The 17,969-nt window shown below is 42.1% G+C and overlaps 1 protein-coding gene and 1 long non-coding RNA gene across 2 annotated transcripts in view; one reads left to right on the top strand and one right to left on the bottom strand.

Moving 5' to 3' along the window:
• The window catches only part of LOC139407133 (tubulinyl-Tyr carboxypeptidase 2-like), a 42,312-nt gene extending 37,184 nt beyond the window's left edge, over window positions 1–5,128 (top strand). The window contains exon 7 of the mRNA XM_071150560.1: window positions 1,710–5,128. Coding sequence (XP_071006661.1) covers window positions 1,710–1,779 — 70 coding nt within the window. The 3' untranslated portion in view covers window positions 1,780–5,128. The remainder of the gene's footprint in view (window positions 1–1,709) is intronic.
• Window positions 5,129–6,518: 1,390 nt separating this feature from the next.
• LOC139407793 (uncharacterized) lies at window positions 6,519–16,184 on the bottom strand. Its single transcript, XR_011634126.1, has 4 exons — window positions 15,966–16,184; window positions 13,314–13,731; window positions 12,487–12,550; window positions 6,519–7,741 (listed from the first exon to the last, which is right to left on the bottom strand). It is a non-coding gene; the product is annotated as an uncharacterized lncRNA (long non-coding RNA).
• Between the last annotated feature and the right edge of the window lie 1,785 nt (window positions 16,185–17,969).

Genomic DNA, 17,969 nt, shown 5'->3' on the forward strand with positions numbered 1-17,969 from the left:
GTGGATGGGAGAGACTGAGCAGCAGGGTTAGGGTCAATTCCAATTTAATTTGAAATTCCAATTTAATTATTGAATTCACTCAAGTGGAGAATTTATGTTGAATTCAATTTGAATTTCAACCATTATTCAAGTTATGTAATTGTAATTGAATTGTAGTAAGACTGTTTGGACTTTTTGAATTGGAATTTCATATATGGAATTTAATATCATTTCATTTCATTAGAATTCAGTATTTTTACATTTCCTAGTTAATGGAATTAATGCACATAGTATCAAACATTGAATGCAGGATTTGTTTTAAAATATTTCTATATTTGCAGTATAGCTAGGCTAATTAAACAGTGACATCATCAGCCTGAAAGCCTGAGGGAATTGAAATCTAATTGGAAGTTGTGGAATTGTTGGGGATAAAATTGAATTGGGAATTGAATTATTGTAATTTACCTGACATTGGAATTTAGAAGAATTGAATTATCTCTGAATTCAAAGACTGATCTGGAATTTGAATTGAATTAAATGGAATTTACAGCAAGAGAGAATTGAAGTATAATTGAATTTGTGGAATTAACCCGAACCCTGCTGAGCAGGAAATAAACTCGGAGGGAGGGAATGGAGCACGAGAAACACTGACAAGAGGAGTGCCCTCAGGTCTTTGAGCCAAGCAGAATATTGACGACAGGCAACATTAGAGGAGAAATATGAAACCTTGGTTACTATGGATAGTGCTTATTTATGAATGTCTAACCCATAAGCCTCTTTTTAGAAATACTTCTTCACTTTGAAATGTATCTTTGTCATTGTCCGAGAGAAGGTGCTGTGTGGGTGTGGATAATTTTGGGTCTGAGAACCCAAGTATGGTTGCATTGTGTGTGTGTGTGTGTGTGTGTGTGTGTGTGTGTGTGTGTGTGTGTGAGATAACAGTGCCAGTGTTGTGTGCTAGAACTCTGCAGGGCTGAGCTGACAGGACAGCACCACCACAGCGCAGGATTATAAAGTGATGTCTGACTGTCTGACTGACTGTCCTGCTGCCACTTCATACTTCACTCTCTCTCTCTCTCTCTCTCTCTCTCTCTCTCTCTTTCTCTCTTTCTCTCACTACTCCCTTTCTGTCTGCCCCGTACCTCTCTCTCTTTCTCTAACTCTTCCTCTATTTCCCTCTGAGTTGCCTGACAAACTAAATGTGTGTGTTTGTTTTACAGCACAAACCCAATAGCTATTCTGGTATCACTCACTCTTACTCTCTGAGCTCAACAATAGGTATCAGATGCTTCTGATAGCCTGACGGTGTAAGGTGTGTGTGTGTGTGTGTCAGAAAATGCTGCGCCTCTGCTCTCCTCAGCCCAAGGACAACTGCACTATGCTGATGAGAACCTATGGGGAGCTAGTCTACGTGACCACACTTCATAAAACTGTATTACACCCAGGCCGTGACACTAAAGGATGCCCCAGACTTTACTGACACTGGGGAACTGACTAACTGGCTCTCTACATGAGCAAATGGTTTAGTCAATTATTCCCCATCTTACCTACCTGCTCTGTGTGTGAGAGAGGATCATCACTTCAATAGGAAGTTATTGAGTGTGTCTGAGGTGTTCAACACAGTTCATCAGCTAACGTGATAGGGCCTTAGTTTGATTGGCTATTTGTCTTTTACTGCTCTAAAATATATGATGCTAAAGCTAATTGGTCCGATCTCTCTCTTTTTGCAGACCTGCAGCTCTGGATCGAAAGCCTGCAGAACTCAGTACCTTGAATGACGGCTACCAGATCCGCATCTGAGACTCATCCTCCTGGTGTCCGCGACTCCCTACCGCCATCCCACCCTCTCCTGTCCATGGTGCTTCTTTCATGCACTCTGACCCCCCCCAGTCCGCCTCACAAACCCTCAAATGGGATATCTATTTAACATACATTGTGTATATCATATTCATAAAGTATTTATAGGGTTTTACCAGCCTCATCTAAAAGGGTGAAGATGATGACATTATGCTCAGTGCTAAACTGGAGGTTGACATCCAGTACGAACACATACATCATAAGTATTTCAACATTGCTCTACTCCTGAAGGATAGTATGCCTTCTGTATACACATCTATTATGTTTATATCAAGATCTCTCATGCCTTTAGGGAAGTACATACTGTATGTGAGGGTGCTCTACATTGTTTTATGTAAAAAGGAGATCAACAGTTACACTTCAGTCACATTGACAATGTGAAGCGAGCTTTAAAAGCTGTGAATTTGATGCTGACATCATGTAAAAAAAGATCAAATAGTGTGACATATCTATTTTTTCAAGCCCTTCATAAAATGTAAAGATTCTTTAGATTGAATAGTTGTTGTTTTGCCTAAGCCTGTAAAGAATGTTGAGTAGTTATGCGCTGGGCTGAGCTGCAGCTCAGTGTGATGATTAGAAGTGAATGAGAGAGAGAGAGAGAGAGAGAGAGAGAGAGAGAGAGAGAGAGAGAGAGGTACTGTAGGCCTGGGGTGAGGGAAACCCAGAGGGGCCAAAGACCAAAGCAGTCAAGCAGAGAGCCTGCTGAGTACTGCGGCAAACCCCAGCCTTGACTGACTCCCTGTTAGCTCTGGGTTAGATTATCCCCTCTGTCTCTGTCGGCCCGCCCTCCTCTATCACAGATACAGCATAAACCAGGGCTCTCCAACCCTGTTCCTGGAAAGCTACCCTCCTGTAGGTTTTCGCTCCAACGCCAGTTGTAACTAACCTGATTCAACTTATCAACCAGCTACTGATTAGAATGAGGTGCGCTAGAATAGGGTTGGAGTGAAAACCTACAGGACGGTAGCTCTCCCGGAGCAGGGTTGGGAATCCCTGGTAGAGATCAATTCAAGTTTTAAGCAATTGTTCTTGTAAAGTAATCAAAGCTGGTGACAATGATGCTTTGGAGCTTAGCCAGAACATGACCTTTTATTCCAAAAATAATTTGACAGTGACGTTGGTTTGAATCTAGCCTATGCGGAGTCGCCCTAAAACGCTAACATCCCGTTTTCAGGGATACAGTATTTTCAACCTAACTTCTGTCTCCGCTCAGGCGGCTTTCTACGCCCGTTACGTTAAATTCGGTTCAATCAAATGTCAACTCTTTTATGCCTCGCTATACAGTTGTATGCAAAAACATATGTTTGATAATGTCATGTAGTTCCTAACTAGAGGCCTTTCTTGAAGTTAAGAATGCAAACACTGAACTGAACACCGCAAGACGGACATATCAATCAAATCGAAGCTCCTCATTTGCCTTCTTAACTGCCTGGACGCATTGTCAAAGTTGTTCGGAATGTTTTTTATCGTATTCAAAAATCATCATCAGATATGCAGGAGGGTGCCAACTGAACAATATCAGATTTTGTAGCATTTGGTTAAAGAAGCTATGCACATCAAACAGATAATGATAGATAACCGTATGTCTTCCTCAATCCAAATGGTTTCTAGATTGCAGCAGAATTGAAATCCAGTCTTGTTATATTGAATTTTGAACAATATCAGTGCAGTGATGTTTCATATGATCCTTTTTGATTCGTGTAGATTGGTGCTGCTAGTCTGACAGTATACCATTAAGGCCAACATCATTGGTACCAGCCGTCTGAAAGACTACTCTAAGCACAAAACAGCCAGCTTAATATTTGACTTTGGTTTTACAATCATGCAGAAGCACAATGCGCTTCTTTTTTACACAATACAATCCTTTGTCTAATCTATGTAGGCTAGGTTTAACACTCTTATTGTTAAAAACTGCCATAATAAAGACTTACGGGGAGAAAAGACTGCTTTCACTGCTGCAAATCTGAGAACTGAAAGGTAGTACTTGAAAGTGATGGAGCTTAAATTGATTTTTTTACTCTTAGCCGTTTAGTTTTGAGCTAAATCATGTTATGGATGAGTTCCATTGGTGATTATTTGCTGTTTCTTGAACAAATATATTACTCAGTACAGTGTTTAATCATGCAGTTTATTGTTGTTTTGATGTGGTGGAAACACATAAAACACATTGTTTTGATGATGATGTTGTAGCATTCTTTGGTCAATGTGTGATTTTAAAGAAGGACACTCCACATTGTAGCAGTATCAATTTTCAAAGGCCTTGATTTGTTAACAGGTTGAACACTAAATAGACCTGAAACGGTACATACCATCCAACGGGATACGGTTGAAGAAAAACGGTTCCTCATGATGACTGTAGATGGGTTTTTTTAGCGATTTTGTATTTACCAAATGGTGGTTTAAAAAATATATATATAAGAATCAAGTTATCTGAATAACTGCCTAATATGAGTAACCTGAAAACAGCTGCCACCACTATAATGTACCACCACCTACTGCATTCAGTGGATGATAACTTGAAAGGCAATGTTGTTGGGGCTAAGCGCTACTGAATATTTAGCTGTTTTCTAAGCATGACGTGGAACTCTACTTAAACTTTGTGTTTACAGCTGTAACTCAGCTTTTAGATGAGACTGCTTTTCCTGTATTAAAGTGCATTTCATGAGGGGTGTTCTCTTGGCCTCTCATAAATGGGAATGTAAGTGACTAGAACTCTGGGTGTTAGTGTTCTCTCTATACTAATGCCGCTATAGCTACCAGTTGGCTGGTAATGTTGTCATATCTTTCTGGAAAGGGCTGATTTTTGTCCCATTGGCTGAAGTGGAAGAAGATAAGTATTGATGGTAGATCAACAGCAGAACTAATGGAAGCATTTCTTAAGCCCCGTTTATACCTGGTTCTAACATGCGTCCTTTGTCCTGATTGTGTCCACATCCTGATTGTGCCCACATTTGTAGACCGGTGTGTACAATCAAAAGATACATTATGATCGGATTGTGTAGGCACAATTAGAATGTGGGCAAGATCAGGACCAAGGATGCATGTTTAGCGCCAGGTATGAACGAGGCTTCAAAAGCCCTGATGTGGCTAACAGATCTCACTATTCTCTTGAAATGAGCCTTCAGAATCTGTCCCTGTTGTTTTTACATGTATGATGATGACAAAGTGTTATTTTTGCATTACCACTGGTGGAAGATGATGTCCTCCCAACTCCTACTGTCACAATGATCAGTTGACAATGTTTTTTTATCAACTGTAGCATGTTATAATAAAAAATGATTTATCTTTTTAATTCTGTCTTTGTTGTTATTACTTTACACAACAGGAAGGACTAGACCGGCCGATTTGACCGCATCGGAGTAAATATAAATGCTGAAATTCCAGAATATTCCCCAGTAGGCTATGGTTTCATACTGCACTGATATCTCTCTGTATATAGTCAGGCACAGGATGCCAGGTCTCTATGAATATGTTTACACCAGCTGTGTGTGACATGCAACGACACAGAGAGACGATTTATAAAATGAATCCCTAATTTCTCATCTCTGAAGCAGCTCATGGAATGCCGGGGAACGTTATACCTCTCTCTCGCTCCCTTTCTCTGTAATGTATACTCAGTGGTGTAAAGTACTTAAGTAAAAATACTTTAAAGTACTACTTAAGTCGTTTTTTTGGGGTATCTGTACTTTACTATTTATATTTCGACAAATTTTACTTTTACCTTCCTAAAGAAAATAATGTACTTTCTACTCCATACATTTTCCCTGACACCCAAATGTACTCCTTACATTTTGAATGCTTAGCAGGACAGGGAAATTGTCCAATTCACACACTTGTCAAGAGAACATCTCTGGTCATCCCTACTGCCTCTGATCTGGCAGACTCACTAAACACATGCTTCGTTTGTAAATTATGTGTTGGAGTGTGCCCCTGGCTATCTGTAAAAATATATATATATGCAATTGGTGCCATCTGGTTTGCTTAAGGATTTTGGAATGATTTATACTTTTACTTTTGATACTTAAGTATATTTTAGCAATAACATTGACTTTGATACTTAAGTATATTTGAAACCAAACACTTTTACTCAAGTAGTATTTTACTGGGTGACTTTTACATTTACTTGACTCATTTTCTATTAAGGTATCTTTACTATTAATCAATTATGACAGTTGGGTACATTTCCCACCATTGTGTATAGTTGGAAAATAAATGTGATAAATCCCAATACTTTCTGACCTTGTTTTCTATCCCTCATTCCCACTTATCTAAATTACACAACAGGAAATAACTAATAGGCAATCGTCAATGAGCGTAAAGGACAAGAGCTAAGGAAAGGAATCATCTTCAAAGTATTAGGATTCATCCCATGTCTAAGCAAGAAGATGAGTCATCATCAATGAGGCTGGATCTCACCAACTGTCAAACGATCAGCCTGTGAATGCTTTCATCCAAGAAATCCCACAAAGCAGCAGCAGCAGCTTTGCAATATCAGCAGAACATCACTGAACTCTAAGACCAGAGACGTGAGTCCTAATGGCCTTAATTCACAGTTCACACCACCAACCATGTATGGGTTAGGTGGTGAGGAACTCAGATGGAGAAAAATACAGAAAGACAAAGAACAGCACATTTACAAGAACATTTGAGTGATGTGAACCTGAGATAAAACAAGTCAAAGATGACCAACCAAAGCAAGTTGAGTTTATTTGAATGGGACATGGGTGTGAAGTGCCTACTTTTGTTTATAAACCTTGGCATGTCCCTGGCAAGGAAACACACACTAATTCAATTTGGCCACAGACTTGATCATATTTTGACTAGAATGTGAGCAATGTCAAAACAGAATTAAGGCCACATAGTGATACAAGTTTACAAGCAGCGGTTTGTGTGCTAGAGCAGGGCGGTTGATAGCACTAATGTGGCCATTATATAAGGCAACCAAATGCAATAGATTTTGGAGTTGCTTCTTTCACTACAAGAAATTCCAAATTCAATGTCCTCAAACTCTGACTTAGTTTCAGTCTAAAGAAAAAGAGTGATGTGCAATATTAGGAACAAACTTAAGGATTCTGCAGTGTGTAGAATATTGAAAACACTCCCAACGTGTTGAGAGAAATTGCCTGTCAGGAGGCCAGTGATTCTTCATCTAAAGGCAAAGATGACTGTTCTGTTCCAATAAATGAGCTTTTCCCCTAATGCACAAGCAGATTCATCTCTCAAGGTTATGTACCCTGGGTTCATTTTCATTCCTCTCCAGGTGAGAAAACGCTCACTTTTCTCTGATCAGCACGTGGACGCTTCTCTGTCCACCTGTGTGCTTTTGGTTATCTCTGAAAGGTACCGTTCAAACAATCCCTGGAACTCATTTGATGTAATGTGACAGAATTACAGAGCAGAACTATATGCATGTCTTTAATTGCAGGCCTTTTATTGTGTTAAATAAGGTACAATAGCTGTAACATAATAGCCTTCATTTTCAATACCAATATTATCAAACCAAATAGTATGTGCTCAAGTGCGTAATGTGTATAATGACATAATGAATAAAACATGTAGATTTCTCAGTGCTATTCCTTATCAGCAGCACATTCTAAAATGAATTCATGTCAACATTTATTAAAACCATTCAAATATAAAAATGTCTCTTTTCATAATATCTTCAACCAATGTAAAATAACATAAAAAGTACCAAAAAAAGTGTAAACATCTCGACGCAGTAGAGATCTCTCCAGTTCTTCGACCTACAGGCTCTGATCCTTAACCCTTGACATTCAGTCTCAGGGGCAGAGGCGGAAGCGGGCCAGTATGAGCAGATGGTCAGAGGAGTTGTGCTCGAGTTCTGTCTGTCCCACCAGGGCCAGTCTGGCCAGCAGCTGCAGCCTTCGCCTGGGCAATGGACCCTCTGGAAGTAACATACAACAGCCATGGTTAAAGCCCTGACGTTTCCCTAATGATGTGATCTTAGTGAAGAAAAACTCAGGGCCCTAGTCATGGTTACATAATTGCAGCCTGGGAGACTAATCACCTCCACAGCTCACTGCACTGCAGCAAAGCAGACTGCAGCATCTGTAGAGTTCACATTACAAGAACCACCTCACCATAAATAATATTTTGATTGTCAGATCCCACTCTGCTTTAAAGTATACAAATCAATCAACAAATCCTGTGTTGTATGTAGTGTACAGTACCAGTCAAGTTTGGGCACACCTACTCATTCAATGGCTTTTCTTTGTTTTCACTATTTTCTACATTGTAGAATAGTAGTGAAGACATCAACACAATGAAATAACACATTTGGAATCATGTAGTAAAAAGTGTTTGAGATTCTTCAAAGTAGCCACCCTTTGCCTTGATGACAGCTTTGCACACTCTTGGCGTTCTATCAACCAGTTTCACCTGGAAAGCTTTTCCAACAGTCTTGAAGGAGTTCCCACATATGCTGAGCACTTTTTGGCTGCTTTTCCTTCATTCTGTGGTCCAACTCATCCCTAACCATCTCAATTGGGTTGAGGTCGGGTGATTGTGAAGGCCAGGTAATCTGATGCAGCACTTTTTGAAATCTGACACAGCGGTTGCATTAAGGAGGAGTCTATTTTTAATTCTGTGAATAACACTTGTATCTTTTATCAATGTTTATTATGAGTATTTCTGCAAAATCATCTGATGTTTTGGAATCAAAACATTACTGCACGTAAGGCGCCAATGGAAACTGAGATTGTTGGATATAAATATGCACATTATCGAACAAAACATACATGTATTGTGTAACATGATGTCCTATGAGTGTCATCTGATGAAGATCAAAGGTTAGTGATTCATTTTATCTATATTTCTGCTTTTTGTGACTCCTATCTTTGGCTGGAAAAATGGCTGTGTTTTTTCGATTTGGCTATGACCTAACATAATCATATGTTGTGCTTTAGCTGTAAAGCAGTTTTTGAAATTGGACACAATGGGTAGATTAACAAGATGTTTATCTTTCATTTGCTGTATTGGACTTGTTAATGTGTGAAAGTTACATATTTCCAAAAAATATTTTTGAATTTCGCACACAGCCTTTTTAGCGGAACCCCTGCGCTAGAAAGGTTAAAGTGAATAGTGATACATTTATTACATCCAATTGTTGTGTCTCGCAAAGACACGGCAGTTGGAACCAAAAATCTCAAATTTGGACTCATCAGACCAAAGGACAGATTTCCACCGGGCTAATGTCCATTGCTTGTGTTTCTTGGCCCAAGCAAGCCTCTTCTTATTGGTTTCCTTTAGTAGTGGTTTCTCTGCAGCAATTTGACAATGGAGGCCTGATTCATGCAATCTCCAGGTGGTGATCTCAGGCCTGCTGTCCTCTGTCAGGTAGTGGGAGTAGGCTGACGTCAGCCTCAGACTGTGCTCTATACTGGGTCTGGACTCACTGGTGGGACATGGGGAGGAGGAGAGACCCACTGTCACACAGGGCACAGGCTTAACAACACAGACAGATGCTCCTTGAAGTTGAAGCACTGCAATGACTGCATTGGACAAACAACAAATCATCCAGGGATAGACTTGTCACTTCTCCCTATGAGCAGTTCCACTCGCTTCACGCTAATATTGTACGGGAAGGATTTGTCAACTCTCGTCTCCTCTTCTCTCCAATACATACAAACAGAGTGAGCGAGACGGCGAGAGAGGGATGAGTGGATGCATCAGATGTGCAGACGCTGTTCAAAACAAATTAGAGCTGCGTCGAGCGGCACAGACACTCAACTGAGAATTCATAGACGATCGAGAAAAAAAAAACACTTCCCTCCATTCTGCAAGCAAACGTGCAATCCTTGGAGAATAAAATCAACGAGTTACGTGATTTTCTACTAATGGGACATTTAAAAACTGTAACATCTTAGGCTTCACAGAGTCGTGGCTGAACGACGACAATATCAACATTCAGCTGGCTGATTATACGATGTACGGGCAGGATAGATCAGCTGTGTCTGGTAAGACAAGGAGCGGCGGACTATGTATTTTTGTAAATAACAGTTGGTGCACGATATCTAAGGAAGTCTCGAGCTATTGCTCGCCTGAGGTAGAATATCTCATGATAAGCTGTAGACCACACTACCTACCGAGAGAGTTTTCATCTGTATTCTTTGTAGCTGTTTACATACCACCACAGTCAGAGGCTGGCACTAAGACAGCATTGAATGAGCTGTATTCCACCATAAGCAAACAAGGAAACGCTCACCCAGAGGCAGCGCTCCTAGTAGCTGGGGACTTTAATGCAGAAAAACTTAAATCCGTTTGACCAAATTTCTATCAGCATGTTAAATGTGCAATAATTCTATCTTCCTGATTCCTGCCCACAAGCAAAAATTCAAGCAGGAAGCACCAGTGACTAGATCAATAAAAAAGTGGTCAGATGAAGCAGCGGCTAAACTACAGGACTGTTTTGCTAGCACAGACTGGAATACGTTCCGGGATTCCTTTGATGACATTGAGGAGTACACCACATCAGTCACTGGCTTCATCAATAAGTGCATCGATGACGTCGTCCCCACAGTGACCGTACGTACATACGCCAACCAGAAGCCATGGATTACAGGCAGCATCCACACTGGGCTAAAGGCTAGAGCTTCCGCTTTCAAGGAGCTGGACTCTAACCTGGAAGCTTATAAGAAATCCAGCTATACCTTCCGACGAACAATCAAACAGGCAAAGCGTCAACATAGGACTAAGATCGAATCATACTACACCGGCTCTGGCACTCGTCGGATGTGGCAGGGCTTGCAAACCATTACAGACTACAAAAGGGAAGCACAGCCGAGAACTGCCCAGTGACAAGAGCCCTACCAGACAAGCTAAACTACTTCTATGCTCGCTTCGAGGCAAACAACACTGAAACATGCATGAGAGCACTAGCTGTTCTGGAAAACTGTGTGATCACGCTCTCCGCAGAAGATGTGAGTAAGACCGTTAAACAGGTCAACATTCACAAGGCTGCAGGGCCAGACAGATTACCAGGACGTGTACTGTGAGCATGCGCTGACCAACTGGCAAGTGTCTTGATCATGTCTGTAATACCAACATGTTTCAAGCAGACCACCATAGTGCCTGTGTCCAAGAACACTAAGGTAACCTGCCTAAATGACTACCAACCCGTAGCACTCAAGTCTGTAGCCATGAAGTGCTTTGAAAGGCTGGTCATGGCTCACATCAACACCATCATACCGCCCCAACAGATCCACAGATGATCCAATCTCTATTGCACTCCACACTGTCCTTTCACACCTGGACAAAAGGTACACCTATGTGAGAATGCTATTCATTGACTACAGCTCAGCGTTCAACACCATAGTGCCCTCAATGCTCATCAATAAGCTAAGGACCCTGGGACTAAACAACTCCCTCTGCAACTGGATCCTGGACTTCCTGACGGGCCTCCCCCAGGTGGTAAGGGTAGGTAACAACACATCCGCAATGCCGATCCTCAACACAGGGGCCCCTCAGGGGTGTGTGCTCAGTCCCCTCCTATACTCCCCGTTCACTCATGACTGCACGGCCAGGAACGACTCCAACACCATCATTAACTTTTCCGATGACACAACGGTGGTAGGCCTGATCACCGACAACAATGAGACAGCCTATAAGGAAGAGGTCAGAGACCTGGCCGTGTGGTGCCAGGACAACAACCTCTCCCTCAACGTGATCAAGACAAATGAGATGATTGTGTACTACATGAAAAAGAGGACCGAGCACGGCCCCATTTTCATCGACGGGGCTGCAGTGGAGCAGGTTGAGAGCTTCAAGTTCCTTGGTGTCCACATCACCAACAAACTAACATGGTCCAAGCACATCAGACAGTCGTGAAGAGGCCACGACAAAACCTATTACCCCTCAGGAGACTGAAAAGATTTGGCATGGGTCCTCAGATCCTCAAAAGGTTCTACAGCTGCACCATTGAGAGTATCCTGACTGGTTGCGTCACTGCCTGGTATGGCAACTGCTCGGCCTCTGACCGCAAGGCACTACAGAGGGTAGTGTGAACGGTCCAGTACATCACTGGGGCCAAGCTTCCTGCCATCCAGGACTTCTATACCAGGCGGTGTCAGAGGAAGGCCCTAAAAATTGTCAAAGTCTCCAGCCACCCAAGTCATAGACTGTTCTCTCTGCTACAGCACGGCAAGCAGTACCGGAGCTCCCCCCCCCCTCTTTACACCACTGGTACTCTCTGTTGTCATGTATGCATAGTCACTTTAATAACTACCTACGTGTACATACTACCTCAACTAACCGGTGCCCCCGCACAGTGACTCTGTATCAGTACCCCTCTGTATACAGTCTCGCTATTGTTATTTTACTGCTGCTCTTTAATCTCTTATCTTATTTTTTTTTTTAAACTGCATTGTTGGTTAGGGGTTCATAAGTAAGCATTTCACTGTAAGGTCTACTACACCTGTTGTATTCGGCGCATGTGACTACTACAATTTGATTTGAAAAGCATTAATATTGAAGGTCTGCTGTGAGTCAGAGGAGCTACAGCTGGTGCAGTACCTGACAGGATCAGATCTCCCACAGTTACCTGACAGAAATAACTGACTGTAGGGATCACGGGCACTGTCTGTCTCAACTAAATGATTATTTAACCCTGAAATGCAACCGGGGCTAACTGACCTGTTCATAGTTGCCATAGCTTGTGCTTCAAAGTCCTGTACAGACAGGTTGGAGATATCCCCATCTGGGAGGAGAGAAGAGTATTAACGTCACATACAGATCAGAGGAAAGAAGGGTATTCCCTCAGTGTTGGTAATGGCCTAAAGCTGTTCACTGAGAGAGTGTGGGGTAAAATGATGGGTTACCTGTAGGCAGAGTCTCATACTGGAACTGCTGGGTGACGCCCAGGCTATGGGGCCAAATGGGCACGGTCACACACACACACACACACACACACACACACACACACACAGGAAACATTCTGTTGCTTCACACAGTTTTGTCTAGCATAGTAAAGTAACTTGCTGTACACGGTTAATTTCACTATCTATTCTTTACTATCTACTGCATCTTAGCTGTTCTGTCACCGCTCATCCATATATTTGATACTTATATATTCTCATACCATTTCTTCACTAGATTGTGTGTATTAGGTTTTGTTGTGGAATTGCTAGATATTACCTGTTAGATACTGCTGCCCTGTCGGATCTAGAAGCACAAGTATTTCGCTACACTCGCAATAACATCTGCTAACCATGTGTATGTGACCAATAAAAGTTGATTTGATGGCAAAGACAGGGCATTCAACCCAGATTGAAAATGAACTACAAATACTGCAGAAAGATGACGCTTCACAGAGAGGAGCTCAACGAACATTCTATAACAGCCCACATTTTATATCAGGACTCCCAAAATATTATGTTCCCTCTGTAGTAATCAGCTTCAGCCACAGAGCTTATGATCCCACTGCAGATTAAGCCTGGGCATGTCGATGATGAAGCCCTCACCTTGCATATGGGAATGCTGTCGTACTCCAGGCTGCTCTCCCTAACAAAGTTGTACAGAGGGGACCAGGGCACAGAGTTAAAATCCCCATAGAGGACGGTGGGATAAGAGCTGCCGTCAGAGAGGCGGGACACTGTTGTGATTTCTGCCAGCAGCATAGCCAGCTGGGCCAGCTTAATGTCCCCATGCCCGGGGTTGTAAAGGAGGTGTGTGTTGGCCACACACAGGCCTCTGGGCTGAAGGGTCCCATGGGACGCAGTAACAGCACCAAGCCCAGGTTGCCCCGGTCTAGCAGGGGGATGCCCCGGCGGAAGTACTCCACTGGGTGACTGGACAGCAGGGAGAGGCAGTCCTTCTTATAGACACCCGCACAGCCGTCAGGCTTCATGCCTGTCCTCTACTTGTACTCCCACTGGTAACCTGGGGAAGGGAATGGGGGGGGGGGGGGGACACACCACAACATCAAAGAAAATGTGACATTTCTCATAAACTGTGGGGAAACATGTACACAATTACAATATTTTTTTAAAGTGAATAAAGTGAAACAGGAAAACCAAGTGGTTTAAGAAATACATTCTATGCCTGTGGCTCCCTCTAGTGGTAATGTTACATGTGCGCTCCAATGGCAATATCACTTGCTTATTTACGCAGGCGGATACAAGGTTTTCAATTTAAAACAGACTGAGTTTACAGCTCAAATGAATAGGCCTACTCTTAATGAATCTCCCATGTGCAGATTCTGCGTGTAGACCAATAACGAGCAGCATTAGTTCCACGTAAGAGGTTTTCGTCACTTGTTATTTGGATGTATCAGGATCGGGCTAAACCAGTGCTTTAACTGCTTCACACGTTTGCCCACACAGTTCGGGGAGAGGGATTAAGTCTTAACCCTTTACACGCATACCTGTATACACTATAATTGACGTCAGAGCTCAGGCTACGCGCATCACAGTGCTATATTGGTTTTGACTGACAGCCGTTCTGAATTTGAGCACCACACACAACAAGTAGTTGCCCCCATACCTCCCGCTACTTGGGCAACTTTAGCAAATGTGTTGTAAATGTTGTAAATTAAGATGACTCAATGTATTTTGAAAGATGAGACCTTTAAAACGATAATAAATACTGATTTGAAGTCATTCAAGCGAGTCCAAATTTGCACTTAACATTTCCATATCATAAAACTCATGGGGTGGCAGGTGGCTTACAGGTTAAGAGTTGGGCCAGTGACCGAAATGTACGTAAACAACAACTGTAATTGTGTGACCACAGGGATGCAGGGTTGTGTTCCAAACAACCAAAAAACTTGCTCTAGTTCCTCAACGGCACAGCTAAGGGAGCTCAAAGAAGCACCTTATAGCTGAAGACTCTTCTTTGAGTCATACAAGTGCATTGAAATTACTTAGGAACTGTGCACAGTTTGGAGAGGTGTGTGGCCACTTGGAGACAACTAGTCTTTTCACTCAAACCCTTGTCATTTTTTTGTCTTATGTTGCACCTACTCCACATTTTACTGAATGTATCCAGAGTATTTTCAGATTTCGTTAGCAACAAAATGCTGTGAAAAGTACAGTAAATGTAAAATGCACATAAAATCAACAGTGTAATGTTTGGATGAAGTCTAGGGTCAGGTGAAATGTTGTCCTTTTCCCAAACATCAGACTGTTACAACCTCTTCCTCAACGTGATCAAGACAAAGGAGATGATTGTGGACTACAGGAAAAGTAGGACAGAGCACGCTCCCATTCTCATCGACGGGGCTGTAGTGGAGCAGGTTGAGAGCTTCAAGTTCCTTGGTGTCCACATAACCAACAAACTATCATGGTCCAAACGCACCAAGACAAAGCCTATTCCCTTTCAGGAGACTGAACAGATTCGGCATGGGTCGTCAGATCCTCAAAAAGTTCTACAGATGCACCAGAGAGCTGGTTGGATTACCGTCTGGTATGGCAACTGCTTGGCCCCTGACCGCAAGGCACTACAGAGGGTAGTGCGAACAGCCCAGTACATCACTGGGGCCAAGCTTCCTGCCATCCAGAACCTCTACACCAGGCGGTATCAGAGGAAAGCCCCCAAAAAATACCAAAGACTTCAGCCACCCTTGTCATAGTCTGTTCTCTCTGCTACCGCATGGCAAGCGGTACCGGAGTGCCAAGTTTAGGTCCAAGAGGCTTCTAAACCGCCATACTCCCAAGCCATAAGACGCATGAACAGCTAATCAAATGGCTACCCGGACTATTTGCATTGCCCGCCCGCGCTTTTACGCTGCTGCTACTCTCTGTTTATTATTCATGCATAGTCACTTTATCTACCAAATTACCTCAATTACGTCGACTAACCTGTGCCCCCGCACACCCCCGTACCCCCTGTATATCCTGTAGCCTCGCTACTGTTATTTTATTTTTGCTCCTTAATTATTTTTTATTTTTCTTATTTATTTTTTTACTTCAGTTTATTTTAGAAAATACTTTCTTAACACTTATTTTCTTAACATGTCATTGTTTGTAAAGTCTACTACACCTGTTCTATTCAGCGCATGTGACAAATAACATTTGATTTGATGGTTACTCCATGGATATGTATCTGAAAGAAGTCGCTATGAAAAAGACGCAACAGTCTCTAGAAGGCAGAATGTTGAATAAAATCATGTTTACATTTTCTTTACCGGTTGTACATGCTGTTGGTCTTTTTGGCAGTAGGCGATGGAGATAGGGTTGGTTTTTTACCCAATTTTTTGCGGCACCGGTAGATTCTGTAGTTTGCGTTCTCAATCTGTTGACGCATTTCACGTAATGCACAATATGTAAACAATAGCGAATGTACTTGGCCGAAGAACGTTTCCTCACAATAAGCCGGAAGTGTTAGCCATCTCTTTCTTCTTATTATCCGATGAGGTTTAAGGGCGGATGGCATCCAATAAATGTTGCATTAACGCCACCTACTAGTCTGGAGTCCAAATCCGTTATAAATAAAATACAAATAAACAAATACTCTGCCATCTAACACTACACTCACACAACAAAATTAACAAATACAAATAATGAAAAACAACACCACCCTACTCCACTATTTAAATATATTTAATCCTACCTCAGGCCAACAACCTGAAAGAATGTGACGACACCACCACTTAACACAGTCTGTAACTCCTCAACTGCAGCTGCCACGACAACCTTAATTTTCTGTGACGTTCATCCCTGCAGTACAGTTAATAACTATTGCTATAAATGCTAAAAGTCCAAACATATTGAAACATACAGTTGAAGTCGGAAGTTTACATACACCTTAGCCAAATACATTTAAACTCAGTTTTTCACAATTCCTAAAAATTCCCAGTCGTAGGTCAGTTAAAATCACCACTTTATTTTAAGAATGTGAAGTGTCAGAATAATAGTAGAGAGAATGATTTATTTCAGCTTTTAATTATTTCATCACATTCCCCGTGGGTCAGAAGTTTACATACAGTCAATAGGTATTTGGTAGCATTGCCTTTAAATTGTTTAACTTGTGTCAAACGTTTCAGGTAGCCTTCCACAAGCTTCCCACATTAAGTTGAGTGAGTTTTGGCCCATTCCTCCTGACAGAACTGGTATAACTGAGTCACTGAAGGTTTCTAGGCCTCCTCGCTCCCACACGCTTTTTCAGTTCTGCCCACACATTTTCTATGGGATTGAGGTCAGGGCTCTGTGATGGCCACTCCAATACCTTGACTGTGTTGTCCTTAAGTCATTTTGCCACAACTTTGGAAGTATTCTTGGGGTCATTGTCGATTTGGAAGACCCATTTGCGACCAAGCTTTAACTTCCTGACGGATGTCTTGAGATGTTGCTTCAATATATCCACATCATTTCCCCTCCTCATGATGCCATCTATTTTGTGAAGTGCACCAGTCCCTCCTGCAGCAAATCACCCCCACAACATGATGCTGCCACCCCCATGCTTCACGGTTGGGATGGTGTTCTTCGGCTTGCAAGCCTCCCCCTTTTTCCTCCAAATTTAATGATGGTCATTATGGCCAAACAGTTCTATTTTTGTTTCATCAGTACGATCTTTGTCCCCATGTACAGTTGCAAACTGTAGTCTGGCTTTTTTTATGGTGGTTTTGGAGCAGTGGCTTCTTCATTGCTGAGCGGCCTTTCAGGTTATGTCGATATAGGACTCGTTTTACTGTGGATATAGATAATTTTGTACCTGTTTCCTCCAGCATCTTCACAAGGTCCTTTGCTGTTGTACTGGGATTGATTTGCACTTTCCACACCAAGGTACGTTCATCTCTAGGAGACAAAACGCATCTCCTTCCTGAGCGGTATGATGGCTGTTGGTGTTTATACTTGCATACATGGTGTTTATACTTGCATACTATTGTTTTTTCAGATGAACGTGGTACCTTCAGGCGTTTTTGAAATTGCTCCCAAGGATGAACCAGATTTGTGGAGGTCTACAATTTTTTTGGCAGGTTTCTTTTGATTTTCTCCTGTTGTCAAGCAAAGAGGCACTGAGTTTGAAGGTAGGCCTTGAAATACATCCACAGGTACACCTCCTATTGACTTAAATTATGTCAATTAGCCTATCAGAAGCTTCTAAAGCCATGACATCATCTTCTGGAATTTTCCAAGCTGTTTGAAGGCACAGTCATGCACAAAGTAGATGTCCTAACT

Source organism: Oncorhynchus clarkii, chromosome 4 (assembly GCF_045791955.1).
Source record: "Oncorhynchus clarkii lewisi isolate Uvic-CL-2024 chromosome 4, UVic_Ocla_1.0, whole genome shotgun sequence".
Classification (NCBI taxonomy): domain Eukaryota; kingdom Metazoa; phylum Chordata; class Actinopteri; order Salmoniformes; family Salmonidae; genus Oncorhynchus; species Oncorhynchus clarkii.